The sequence below is a fragment of the Berghia stephanieae genome, chromosome 1 (genome assembly GCF_034508935.2).
Source record: "Berghia stephanieae isolate SIO BIC M18660-M18661 chromosome 1, UCSD_Bste_1.3, whole genome shotgun sequence".
NCBI classification, from domain to species: domain Eukaryota; kingdom Metazoa; phylum Mollusca; class Gastropoda; order Nudibranchia; family Aeolidiidae; genus Berghia; species Berghia stephanieae.
Window position 1 is genome coordinate 116,014,225 of NC_088360.1, and position 15,000 is coordinate 116,029,224.

Sequence of the window (15,000 nt, forward strand, 5' to 3'; positions counted from 1 at the left end):
ACTACTACTACTACTACACACTACTACTACTACTACTACTACTACTACTACTACTACTACTACTACTACTACTACTACTACTACTACTACTGTTACTACTACTAAAAGTACTACTGTTCCTTCTGCTGCTGCTACTGCCACTAATGATTATACGTATACCGACATCCTTTAATTTTTGTGTGTATTTCCAATTCCATTGTATTTGGATTCTTTTTCACGAATGCTCTGCGGTAAGGCGTTCCAAACAGAGGGTCCGAAATGAGAAAAGGATCTCATTCCAGCATTTTTCCGAATTCGAGGGACATTTAGTTTTGTGGAATCACTGGCCGAACGTAAGGGGCGGGGTTTTGAATATGTTTCAATTAGTTCCGAAAGGTAGGAAGGGGCAGTACCTTCAAGACAACGATACACTAAAACACAAGCATTGAATTTAATCCTTTTCTCAACAGGCAGCCAATGCAGGTCATGAAGCAGAGGTCCGGCAGAGTCGCATCTACGCTTCATGAATACTAGTCTGGCAGCGCTGTTTTGGACAATCTGAAGAAGTCTCAGATTATATTGCGAAACGCCAAACAACAGAGCATTACAATAATCCAATTTCGATAGTACGAGGGACACAACCAGGTGCTTGGTCACATTCTAATGGAAGCAATCTTTTTTAGTTGGAAAAAGAGAGATCTAACCAAATTATTAACCTGATGCTCCATCGACAGTCCAGAGTCTAAGAATGTGCCAAGGTTTTTCACTTTGTCAACAATTTGAATGGAGGCATCCCCCAACTTCAAATCTGTTTCACTTTTACACTTCCTGTTCCCCATATACAGCATACAGTCTTATCATCATTCAGTTTCAGTCTGTTCTCATTCATCCATTTCTTAACACTTTGGATACAATTTTTACTATCGGCTGATATTTCTTGTAAATTTCTCGTATTGGAGACGCAGTACAATTGCGTATCATCAGCGTATTGATGGTAAGACAGACCGAAACTTCTGATGATTTTAGACAGTGGACCAACGTACAGAACAAAAAGAACGGGTCCAAGTACTGAACATTGGGGAACCCCACAATCAAGAAAGATTTCCTCAGATCTATATTCATCCACTGTAATAATCTGTTTACGATTAAACAAATATGACCTAAACCAATCAAGCGCTGCACCAGACACGCCATAAGTAATTTCAAGACGTTTGAGAAGAAGATTGTGATCAATAGTATCAAAAGCAGACGATAGGTCAAGCAAAATCAGCAAAGAACATGAACCATTATCTATAACAGAGAGGAGATCATTAACAACCCTAACAAGTGCGGTTTCCGTCGAATGATGTTGCCTATAAGCAGACTGAAATTTTTCTTCAAGACAATTATTTTTAAGATGAGACAGTAATTGTTTCAAAACAAGCCTTTCTAAGATCTTAGAGAGAAAAGGAAGATTAGAGACAGGGCGATAGTTTTTTTAAGTTCTCTTTATCTAGATCAGGTTTTTTCAAAAGGGGTTTGACATGTGCAACTTTGTAAATGTCTGGTACAGCACCTGACTGCAACGAATTATTAACAATACATGTAAATGGTGTTAAAATTACATCAATGCACTTTTTTAGAATGGCAGTATTTACGGGGTATAAATCACAACTTTTAGTTGGAGACGACATAATACAATCACGTAAGTCAGCTTCAGTAATCTTTGAAAAATGTGTTAATGAATCACCATGAAACTTGTCAAATGTTGTATGGACCGATTCAGATGAGAGTTCTTTCCTGATGGTATCCGTTTTTTTCTTTAAATATATGACCAAAGCGAGTTGGTAGATCTGCACGATCAATTAAAGATGGGAGAGCTGATTGCGTCTGTTGTCCCAGCAGTTCCTTGGTCAAGGCAAAGAATTGTCTCGAACGTCCCACGTTTTTCAGGCTGTCTTCATAGAATTTCTTTTTGGCCCTGAAATTGACGGCTTTCGCATTATTTCTAGTCGCGATGTACCGCTTCTTATCGACCGCATCTCTGGACTTGGGGCATTTTCTTTCTGCCCGCCTCCTGGCTAATCCATTCAATTTTATTTCGCGATTATACCAGGGTGCTTGACGTCTCATTCTTACTGCTCTAGTTGTTAAGGGAGCATGCTTGTCCACCGTACCAACAATTGACTCATGGAGACCATTCGCATCATGTTTATGTTTAACGTTATGGTCAAGGTCTTGTTTAAAAATGTTCATGTTTAAATTCTTCATATTACGAGATGTTATCATCTTTTTTACTTCGTGTTTCATTGGAAATAAAACGCAAAACATAATCAAATGATGGTCAGAGATTAATTTATCAATATTTGAGACAGGTGAGGAGAGAGAATGTTCAATGTCTGTAATGACATGATCTATTGTGTGGCCATGGTTGTTTGTAGGACCGCTTACAAGTTGAATATAGTTGTTTGTGTCAATAAGCTCCCGAAATACTTTCGATTCATTTTTGTTTCCGAAATAATCAATGTTAAAATCACCCATAAAAATATTATGCTTTTTGTTTATGGATTGCATAGACATAAATTCTCCGAACTCTGATAAAAAATCAATTGTTGATATTTTGTTTTGTTGGCTTGGTGGTGGGCGGTAGACACAGTGAAACGACTTTTTAAAATTATTTTCATGAATGGTAAATCCAGCGTACTCGAAACTTTTAAAATCATCATGGTGGAATGATATTTTATCAAAAAGTGACAAGTTGTAAATAATTGCAATTCCACCTCCTTTCCTCCCAATGCGTGGAAATGATTTAATACAAAAGCCTTCGGGTGTAATTGCTTTCATAACTGGATCATCATATGAATGATTAAGCCATGTTTCCAAGATGACAAAAATAGTAATTTTATGATCTTCAATCATGTCGATTATATCTTGAGTTTTATTACGGCACGATCTAACATTTAGTAATCCTATTTTTATACTCGTATTATCATTACGTGCAGGTTGTTGTTGTTGTTGTTGTTGTTGTTGTTGTTGTTGTTGTTGTTGTTGCTCAAGACGGTGCTGTTGCTGCGAGTTGTTGTCATGGTGGTCGTTAATTTCATACTGACTGTCACGGACAGTGTTGACATTTGACAAGGAATGGTGAGGAGTGATTAGATTGGATGGGGGACGAGTGTTGATAAATTGAAGGGTGGATCGAGGTCGTGGGGGGAGCGGGCGTGGGGTTGGCCGGTGACCTATGACGGTGGTAATAGGGCGTTGTTTTCGTCTACCCCTTCTGAGTCTGTTCATAAAAATAGTATTATAAATAGATCTATGTACACAGTAGTTGTTAAAAGTTGTAAAATATAGCACAGTGAGTAAAGTTTCCAATATGGCTGTAACCAAATAGATACTTTCCAACAACAGTCTACACATTCTATATTTCACTTTCTAAATTGCATTACACTGTTCCTCTCCGCCTCCCCTCTTTTCACTTAATTAATTGCACACCTTTTAGAAATATCTAGTATTCTATTTTAATTTGTGCTTCCTTACAGAGGAGCATACTATTTCCTGCCAACCAACGTTTTGTTTATTCATCGTAACAACACCACTACAACATCTCATTCATCTGTAGTGTTGCATTCATCCTGTTTTTGTTGATAACGGGGAAACCCGAATCGTACATTTAATAATCTGTTCTAAAATAAAATTGAAGCTTACATTCAATTTCATATTATTTATTTTTTTCATAGTACGGCAGTTAACTGGTTAATTATGTATAAATATATTCTCTCACTTCATTTATTGCAGGACTGATGTGACTAAAAGTAATTGCCCCATCGTGTGAGAGGGACGGACGAGAGTCGATCTATGTAACAGATTACATTGCCCGATCATCGACTAAACATTGTTCAGGACAACTCCAATCAAGACCGTGGGTTCACCGTTGGAATAAATTATTCATGATGTTTGCCAGCCAGAATTATAAACGAACGTTTGGAGTACTGACAGGACTTGTGTTAATATTTCTATTTGCGGTTTACAAAATAGGTAAGTAATCCTTTCTTTAAAAAATATAGCATTGTGGAGAACATTGTGCTTATTTGAGTCAATAAAAAAATTGATACGGCGCACAACTCTACTGAAAGATTTGAAAATTAGAAATGTATTTTTTACAGATAGATAAACAGATAACTTGATTTCATTTTATAATTTAAAGTCAGTTTGAAAGTTAGTTGAGTCAAATAAAATATGTACCGACGACACTTGGCTCCCAAAATCAACTAATTTTGACACTGTAAAAAGTTGTCAATTTGCGTCATCTATTTATGACATCAAGTATTATTATTACTTCCGTTGTGTGGTTGATTTAGCGGTGATCATTTTTGTTATGATATGTTTGTGTGTGTGTGTGTGTGTGTGTGTGTGTGTGTGTATGTTTGTGTGTGTGTTGTGTGTGGTGTATACATGTGTGTGTGTGTGTTGGCATTTTTCAGCAAATCGTGGCATTCATAGTGATATTATTCACTTGATCACATGAAGGTATTTCAGTCGCCATTTTGATTCTTTTTTTACTATTAGGGTTAGCTCGAGAGGTTAGTCATAAGTGTTATTAATGGTGCTAGGGTGTTTGTTTTTCCATAAGTTAAGTAAAGGGGAGACATTCCGAAAGCTCCTACATCCCCAGTATTCTTTAAATTTGTATTTTCACCGTTGATATTTTATCAGGCATTTATTTATTCAGTTTGTCATATAGCAGTATTTTAAAAACTCTAGAACAAACCTTGATAGATTTGTGAAAGTTTAAAATTTCCTAATTTGACCATTGTTTTGATTTTCGGCCGCCATTGTGATTTGTTAAGTATTGAAAGGTAGTGCAAAGCAGTCCGAGAGCTGTTTTTTTTTTCTATTAGGGTTAGCTCGAGAGGTTAGTCATAAGTGTTATTAAAGGTGCTAGGGTGTTTGTTTTTCCATTAGTTAACTAAAGGGGAGACATTCCGAAAGCTCCTACATCCCCAGTATTCTTTAAATTTGTATTTTCACCTTTGATCTTTTGTCAGCACGGTGGTAGAACAGCACATTCAACGTTCAAAATTCCAATTCCAATAACGGATAACAGCACCTGTAGCATCAGTCGCCAATCAGACAAAGCTAAGTTACTGAAGAGTAGTTCTCTCATAATTTGGGATGAATCACCTATGATGGACAGGTGTGTGTTTGAATGTGTGAGCAGGACATTTTGTGACATAACAGGAAGTTCAAAACCTTTTGGGGGCAAAGTGGGTGTACTTGGATGGGATTTTCGGCAAATTCTACCTGTTGTTAACAAAGGAAGTGAAGCCGATATATTAAGTGTCACACTTAACAAGTCAATTATTTGGAATGTTGTCACCATTTTTCACATGAACAAGAACATGAGGGTTACTGATGACAATAACTGTTTTGCAAATTGGCTTCTCCGCATCGGAAATGGTACAGAGCCGGTTTCCAGCGAAATAGGAAAGTATTCTGTTAAATTACCTACAGCGCTATGCCTTCCTGAAAATGACCCAGAATGCTTGACAAATGCTGTATACAATGATTTGAATCTGAACTTTGCGGATGAACGTTATCTATCAGAGAGAGCAATTTTGACGACAACCAATGAAAATGTTGACAAAATAAATGCACCCGTTCTGTCCAGGTTGACCTCATCAACTGAACAAATTTACCGCAGTGCTGATTCCATTCAAAGTGACTCTGACATCAACTTATACCCGATTGAACTCTTGAACGAACTTACACCTCCCGGACTTCCTCCACATGCAATACATTTGAAAGCCAACACGTCAGTCATGCTGCTTAGAAATATAAATCCTAAATCAGGCCTCCTAAATAGCACCCGTTTGTTAATAATTAAATTAGGTTCAAAAGTATTAGAAGCCAAGATAATTACCGGTAGTAGAGCTGGCGACATAGTGTTAATCCCTAGAATCAATCTGACGACAACAACTGATTCAGGCTTACCATTTATTCTAAATAGAAGACAGTTTCCGGTAAAATTGTCATATGCAATGACAATTAACAAGTCTCAGGGGCAGACATTAAGCAAGATGGGGATTTTCTTACCACAACCGGTATTCACACACGGACAACTGTATGTTGCTGTGTCACGGGTCAGAGGCTATAGTGGCTTACACTTCATGTTGGGCCACACAGAAAAATCAACCGAAGATATACCAAATTACACAGACAACGTTGTTTACCAATCTGCCCTCATTAAAGGATGGTGAGTACAGTATCGAATAAAAATAGTTCTTTCCCCGCGAAATTGCGGGCTTTTTTCTAGTTTTATAAAATTATTGTCATATTAATATGTTTTCAACACTAAATCCTAATATTTATCCGTGTGTCGGTGAGGTGTAACGGTGCTTTCTTGGACTTACAACCCGATCAAAAATAAAAATGAGGATTCAAGCTTGATATCATGTAATGTTTTACATGTGTAACTAAAATTATATATTGCTATATTTTATGGACAATAATGATATTTCATTATTATTTTACCCCTCGACGGTGTGACTTTATGCGTTTGGTACACATTTTTCTCTTTCCAGTCAGCGGTGATTGAATAGCTGCTGTTAGATCCTTCGTAAAGTAAAATACCGTGGATAAGTGTCCTATCAAAAGGGTGCCAAGCAATTAATCTTTACATGTATTCATCTCTTTGGCGGGTTTTATTCATTTTCTTTATCTTGGCACACAGCCAGAATGCTCGAGGTTAACTCTCTCATTACCGATCATGTTCAGTATTTTCCCAAAATGATAAGCTTACCCAGTAGAAAAACTGATTCTTTAAATTTAAAAAAGCTCTCTACAAAACTGTATGTTGTTATCAAACAAAGATCATTCTTCAAAGTTTGTGATGTACAAAATAAATCTGAATTTTTAACAATATTGTGTCGTAACAAATGTGACAATTTTGCTCTAAGTGGTAAGGAGAGGGTGTTAAATTAAAAACTTCCGACTTTTAAAGAATAGGGAACAATAGTCCTAGCATCACATATTCCTCGCTTACAGGTCTAAACTAATTTTCCCCGATTGGCAGTGTTATTGTCAATCACCGGTCTCATAAAATAGTTTGATGATAAGAGCAAAGATGTCTCCAAAATAAAGAATCACTTTAAATCAGATCATCAGTTGACATCTCTTCATCTTACTTGTCTCATGTTATGAGATGTTCATTCTATTATGAAAACCAAATTGTTGCAAAGGAGTTTAGAACCGAATACATGGAAAATGTGATGTCATTTTATTGTTTCTTATTGTATTGTGGGGGGGGGGGGGTTCTTTTTTACGAAACCCGACGAAACCCGACAATGTTATGTGAAGTAGGCAGCAGTGGTTAGTGAACCTGGGACTCAGAGAGGTGTACACCAGTGGGGAGTGAACCTGAGACTATGGGTTTCAGTGGGTTTTGTAATAAAAGGCAATACCAGTGGGGGGGGGGGGGATTAATTGTTTACGAAACCCGACAAAACCCGACAATATTTGACAAAGTTATGGGAAGTAGACGGCAGTGGGGAATGAACCTGGGATTCAGGGAGATGTACACCAGTGGGGAGTGTACATGGGACTATAGGAAGAGGATATCGCTGGAAAATGAACCTGGGACTATGGGAGATAGATACCAGTGGGAATTGAAGCCGGATTATGGGATCTTGGTACCGAGGAGAATGAACCTGAGATTATAGGAAGTGGGCACCAATGGGCATTGAACCTGGGACTACGAGAGGTATATATATATATATATATACACTATTTTATATTGTCAATACTCTATTATATGCCGCGATTAACGTGAGATATCAAAAGCATCGATACCTGATATTCGCATCAGTATTGTCGGTGAAAACACATAGTATGCATATAATCGCTTATACATAACAACAACTATTAACAATGACAACAAAATAAATAAAAGTAATGATTTGAATTAAAAAATAATGGTGTATAATGTCTTCTTGATAAAATCTGAGTTAAAACCAGTGAACCCTTTATTTAAGGCTTTTTATTAAATATAAATATCAACTATACTTAAGGGAACAGAAAACAGATCTGAACCATGTTGAGAAGCTGACACTTTTGTCATAAGAGTCTCTCAAACCTTTTCAAATATGTCTCCGTGCTGTGGCAGATTATTCCACGAAAATGCAGCGGCATAACGAAAGGGCCGTTTACCGAAATGGGTATTTTTGATGTTTGGGACATTAACAGTATTGATGTGCCTAAAATCATATTTTCTTTCTTTAAAAGTTGCTAAATTTTCGAGACAATTTGGGGATAATTTGTGAAAATTTTTGAAATATTTCTGTTGATTTAATTTGCATTCGCTTGGTTTCAAGGGGGATAACTTTAGCCTTTGTTAATAAATCTATGTAAGTGCCAGTATCGTCACTGTATATGAATCTGAGAACAGGTTTTGATTATTTTCCATTTTCTTAGTATTTGCTCTTGAGCAGAAGTATCAAATAAGTGGACAAAAGTTGAAATTTGATAAAATAAATGTAAGGACAATGGTTTGTTTATTTATTTTGGAGAGGTGTCTTCCTATTCTTTTTAACACGTTTAGTTATGAGAGGCCTTCCTGCATATTTCCTTGATTTAAAAGTCAAATGTAGTCAATATCAATTCCAAGCAACTTTACCGTGCCTTCACATGGTATTGTTACTGAATCAATATTAAATAGTAGGGACTTATTTTGCGTTCTTTTGCTTGAAACTTGTCTGGATTGGCCTTAATGCAATTTATATGGAACCAATTAGTAAGGATTTGGCTCTCCTGCTCAAACATATCAAATAGATTTTTAAAAATCTTTATGGCAGTTGGAGAATGAGCCTTTCCAATGACTCAAATATGCGCCTAGCCGGGCTCGAACCCAGGACCTTCCGATCCGAAAGCGAGTGCCAAATATCGAAACTGCAGCGGTATAACGAAAGGACTGTTTACCGAAATGGGTATTTTTGATGTTTGGGACATTAACAGTATTGGTGTGCCTAGAATCATATTTTCTTTCTTTAAAAGTTGCTAAATTTTCGAGACATTTTGGGGATAATTTGTGAAAAAATTTGAATATTTCTGTTGACATAATTTGCATTCGCTTGGTTTCAAGGGGGATAACTTTAGCCTTTGTTAATAAATCTATGTAAGTGCCGGTATCGTCACTGTATATGAATCTGAGAACAGTTCTTGATTATTTGTGGCTCGAACCCAGGACCTTCCGATCCGAAAGCGAGAGCCAAATATCCTCCTCAGTGGCAAACTTGTTTTTACATATTTCCTCCTCATAACAAGATATGCCAAACAGTTTTGCAATCCGTTAAAAAGTTTAGACACTATTGGCATTTACAGTCAAAGGAAAAATTCTCTCTTTTTTTTCTTTTGCCGCAAATTGTATTGTGACGATATTGATAATTATTAAGACAACAATGAATGATGGTGAGAATGATAGTGATGATGATGATGATGATGATGATGATGATGATGATGATGATGATGATGATGATGATGATGATGATGATGATGATATCCATTAACTGATTAATGTTTACATTCTATCTCTCCAAAGGGTTCTTTGGAGGTGTACAGCCAACTTTTAAACATGGAGTAAATCAACTAAAGGAAAATCAAAAAGAGGTTTGTATAAAAGAAATGATCCGGGGGCTATCTCAACTATGTCGCATGCTGAAAAATAAAATACATTTTTCTAAGATTTGGTCAGAAAACCTTGAATATTTACATATCCAGATAACCCCAACTCAAGCCTGAGTCATTTTAGAAGAGGATAAGGACCTCTTTAAATTACAGTGGATCTACAGTATAACGGGTCCGGATATAACAGACACCCGATTATAACAAGGGTTTTTAAGATCTCCGTTGTTGTTTTTTTTTTTCTCCCTCTTTGCCTTCAGTAAAATTTGTCGGCTATAGCATGGACTTTTATTAAAGAGCCTAATCGGATATTATATCAGGGGTGCCAAAGCCGACTTAATATCTCCAAATACAATGAATTATCCCACATTGTGCCCAGGTATGCCTACAGCTAAAGACAACGGAGAACTAGGCTAGGCCTAGTTCGTGAATATTGTGTGTGTATGTGTGTGTGTGTGTATGTGTGTGTGTGTGTATGTGTGTAGACTACATCATTTTCATTAACATTGTTCTTGTTGCAGGCAGACAATTTTCACACACACACATACACACACACACACACACATCCACACAACGATCAGCTTGAAAGAAAGAGAGTGGGAGAGTGAGAGAGAGAGAGAGAGAGAGAGAGAGAGAGAGAGAGAGAGAGAGAGAGAGAGAGAGAGAGAGAGAGAGAGATTAATAAAGATTTTGGCCACTTGAGTTTTCCTTGAAATTCGGCTATAACAGAACTTGATTATAACAGGGATTTTAGGCTGGTCCCACCATACTTGTTATACTGCGGTTCCACTGCATCAAGTTTGAGACATTTTGGAAAGTTTAGGTTTCACTTTAAACGATAGATAGTTGAGATAAGGATTTCCTAACCAATATTTTTTTTTTGCTGTTGTTGTAAATGTGTTTTTACAGCATACAGAAATATTGTATGCCACATTGTTAGCATGTCTTTTAACAGCGAGACTATATTATTACTTTGTTAATCACAATATTGGCCATGTTAACATTTTCAGAGCCTAATGTTTTCATCAAGAGAGCAGTGTTGGGTCTTGGGCTTCAATTAAACCCTTACAGTTTCATTGTTACTGTTATTTTATATAAAATGGTGTGATGTGATGCTAAGTGAGATTAAAATCGAACACTGACAAAATGATTTTTTTTCCCATTTTTTTGCCGCAAATTTTTATAATAGGCTATTTACCGATAAATTAACAGATTTGTGAAAGAAGTCTCAGATTTGAGCGTTTTCGATCATGTGGGAGACATTTTAATCTTTCAAAAAAATAAAGAAAAGTTCTTTGGACAAAATTAAAAAGATGTTTTGTAAGCGTGTGACAAGTGTGTATAGAAGGAACGAAATTGACGCCAATCAGCTCTTTGTTATTGTTTTTAACCAGCCATTTCTGTGAGTAGTTCTCACTAAACTCTATCAATCAGACTATAACGTTCAAGGTTACATATAGATAGAATGCGCTTGGCCACGGAGTTCACAACATTGCCATCCGGAAGTATAACGGACCAACACACAAACTCTGTGTAACCATGAACTTTTATAGTCTGGTTAACACAGTTTAGTGAGAACAACTCACAAACGCGGATGGCAAAAACAATAACAAAGGCCTGAGTGACGTCATCTTCGAACTATCTATAGTTTTGTGTGCTGGTACGTTGTATCCGGCTGGCGAATGTTGTGAATATTTTGGCTAAACGCATAATATAATCAATAATGTGTGTAAGGAGCACACACATTCACGGTGTGACTGCTTTGATTGCTGCGAACATGCATCGATGGGGTCTGAGGGAGTCAGCTGACTGCCCCCATTGTCAGGGACGCCAGAGACAGCAGACCACATAATCCTGCACTGCCCTGTGACGAGATTGGCGGAAGGTTTCGAGTTTCGAGGCTGTGCTCAAAATTGCAGTGGCGGATTTAAAGGCTGGCTCGAGACTTCCTATGTGGAGAGGTTCCTACTACAGCTGTGATTGAGTACGGCCACACAATGGAACCTAGGCCAATTCTTATGTAGGGGGACTAAGGATTTGGTCAATGACTAGAGTAAATTACTACGAAATCTTTTTCTTATAAAGACTTGCTAAACTCTGGTCCCAGACTAAACCTGAACTTTGAGCCTAAATCTTAGTCTATCCAAACCCCCTGTCGTATATCTTTAATCACCTCTGATTACCAAGGAAACTTGCTTTCCCGCTTTTGGTGAATTTTCACTTATTTTTCCCTTCTTTTATTTTCAGGTTGTCAATTTCAGATTTGATAATCAAGATAGAAAACGTACCTTTGCTGATGATTTTAGTGCACAAGAAAGTACATCTGTTCCTCAAACAAAGTCTAAAGAAAAACAATTAGGTGAACATTTAAATACACAGTCAAAAGTAAGATCAGAAGAAAGTAACGGGCTTTCCTCACGCCACAAAATGTTCTACATTGCTGACGATGATACAGAAGAAACAACGATTCAATCAAATGACGATGACGACTTTGAGACAAGTACAGTCACAACTGTTGAAACAACCTCTACACAGTCTACGATGCCATTTGGATCGCTAAATAAAGGAAAATCTATGAATTATACAGAAATTGAGGAACGTTTTACAGCTCGGCGTCTGCGATATGATAGGATATGTAGCAAAAAGGAATTCAAGACGATTAGACCGACACATTACATCAGAAGTTTCCGGTCAGATTTTGCCAACTCTCGCCTGCGGTGGTGTCAAATTCCAAAGATAGCAACAACTTTTTTGAAATACGTGAGAAAGACGCACGCACCACTTTTGAAACAGCAGGGCATTACTAGATATGCACGCTCAAGGCGTAAAACGTTCTTTTTAGTTAGAGAACCGTATTCTCGTCTGGTTTCGGGATATTTATGCAAAATTGTAACAACTCCAGATTTTTGGAAGAGATATGGTAGGAGTATCATTTCAAAATATAGACCTGGTGCTACGGAGGAGAGCAAAAAATGCGGACATGACGTTTCGTTTCCAGAATTTGTAAAGTACGTAATCAATGCTCAAGCAACAGGTCTAAACAAAAATATGCACTTCATGCCCATTCACGAGCTGTGTTCAATATGTCAGGAGTCTTATGACTACATCATTCACCTTGAAACGCTAAAGCCAGACATGTCTTTCATGTTTGATAGCGTTCATGTAAAAATAGACATTGATATCCGTGACACAGAAAAAGAAATTATTGCAAAAAGCGAGGCGGTGATGAGAAACAGTAAGAAACGAGTAAAATGCTATCACCCTTGCTTGTATCTTCGACAACTATGGTGGTCCTTCCAAATGCGTGGATTTATATCTATTGATAATGTCTTCCCATTTGATGAAGAGGAATGTCAGAATGTTCCAGTAAAACAATTTACAGATACTGCAGTAAAAGCGTACAAAAAATTTACTGACAAAGAGAAGAAATCGAAACAAAAGAGACAAATGATGATCGAATTATACCACCAAGTACCATTACAAGATCGATTAAAAATTAAAGATATATTGTGGAGGGATTTTGAACTATTCGAATATGAAGCCAACCCCAAAGACATATTTCCAGAAACACCAGAATAAAAGATTAACCATTTAAGATCATAGTCTATATGATATATATATATATATATATATATATATATATATATATATATATATATATATATATATATATATATATATGTGTGTGTGTGTGTATGTATGTATGTGTGTGTATGTGTATTTTATGTGAGTGACTGTTGGATGAGAAATAAGGGGCCTGATGTTTGACACGGCACTGTTTTGAAACTTGATACAGACAATCAACAAAGTCAATAAATTGAAGAAATAATAAAATTTAGAAAACTACGGAGAAAAGCAGATATTTTGTCAGGCATCATGAAAAACTTATTTAATCATTTTTACAATGTACTATATATACATATATATATATATATATATATATATATATATATATATATATATATATATATATAATATATATATATATATATATATATATATATATATATATATATAATTGATTAGATGATGTAACGTTTCTGTATAATTTTTTGCTAGATATTGTCAATGATAGGTAGCAGCAAGTCAAAGTTCGGGTCCCCTTTCTTATTTAAGTTCTATAATACGATTATTATCATAGAATATCTAAATCACAATTTACGTAATTAGGGATTTTGTCCATGAATCTATATCATTTCTGCCGGCCAGTACTTTGTCCATAAATCTATATCATTTGGGCCGGCCAGTCTCAAGCAGGGATTAGGCTGTAACAAAAGTGGTTCGGTTTCTTATGCACTTTGATGACATTGATCATTTATATACCCGTACCTCTAAACCTCAATTTTTTTCCTCTCCAAATCGAAATATAAATAGTGGTATACAAATCTTAGATAATCCTGATACAAAACAAAATCGATAACGATGACAAAATATATTTGATATTACACAGTTTACACCAATTTGTCCCATTGAAAATGGACTACCACGGTTTGTTTGTTTTTAAACTTGAAATGAATTTACGAATGGCTGCTGCCCCTTTAATAAGATGGCCTATCGAACCGAATATTTCTCTAGATTTAGAATCGAATTTTATTAATTTCATATTCAAGCCTTTACACGAAGAATTCGGTTTTATATTATTCTGGTCATACTATTTTCACAGAGATAAGAGTAACAGTGGGGCTTCAATAAAAACCCGGCGAGTCGAATCACTATTTATTGGTGAAAACGTTTCTGTCTAAAGTAATTGCCAGATAAATAATTGGAGAGACCATAATTTGAAAGATATATTATAGTTCTGCGATAACACGATTAAAACTTATCGATAAGGGGATATATCTTTCACTTAGAACAATGAAAATAATGCAATGATTTCCTCTACTTTTAAGCCTCACGCTGAAATATTTTTTTTTTTAGAAAAAGGAACCCCCCCCCCCCCCCCATAATTACAGAGTTTTAAAAAAGTCCCCCAACTGGAAACCTAAATAATATGTTGCAATTATCTGAATACTATTGACGTGTTTTTATAACGGGTCTTAAATCTTGCCATTCAAAATATAATGTGTGAAAAGAGAGCAAATGTCATTTAGTAAATTTAGCATGTTGGTTGTCAAAGTGCCTTGGGCGGCTATGTGGTCTTGTGGTGTGACACTCGCTTTTAGATCGGAAGGACCTGGGTTCGAGCCTCGCTCGGCTAACAGTAGAGTCTTTGGAAACAGCTCTTTACTCAATTTTTATCACTGTACTCATGTGTAAAATGAGTACCTGGCCGTTAACCGCATTGTCTCTTTCAGAAAAGATTGTAATATCGCTTAACAGGCCTCGTGTCTCGTTCTAAAAGTTATGTGTTGGTGTTGGTCAGTG

General features: G+C 36.4%; 1 protein-coding gene across 8 annotated transcripts in view; it reads left to right on the forward strand.

Annotated features, from left to right (window-relative positions):
• The window catches only part of LOC144962846 (uncharacterized), a 51,476-nt gene extending 38,257 nt beyond the window's left edge, over nucleotides 1-13,219 (forward strand). For 4 of the 8 annotated variants that reach the window (XM_078896172.1, XM_078896171.1, XM_078896174.1 and 1 more), the window contains 4 exons: nucleotides 3,757-3,996; nucleotides 5,969-6,214; nucleotides 9,554-9,621; nucleotides 11,884-13,219. In XM_078896172.1, coding sequence (XP_078752298.1) covers nucleotides 6,085-6,214; nucleotides 9,554-9,621; nucleotides 11,884-13,215 — 1,530 coding nt within the window. In that variant the 5' untranslated portion in view covers nucleotides 3,757-3,996; nucleotides 5,969-6,084 and the 3' untranslated portion in view covers nucleotides 13,216-13,219. Of the gene's footprint in view, nucleotides 1-3,411; nucleotides 3,470-3,526; nucleotides 3,577-3,756; nucleotides 3,997-5,968; nucleotides 6,215-9,553; nucleotides 9,622-11,883 lie in introns of those variants that run through there. The other 4 variants (XM_078896177.1, XM_078896178.1, XM_078896176.1 and 1 more) reach the window with 3 other exon arrangements.
• The last annotated feature ends 1,781 nt before the right edge of the window (nucleotides 13,220-15,000 follow it).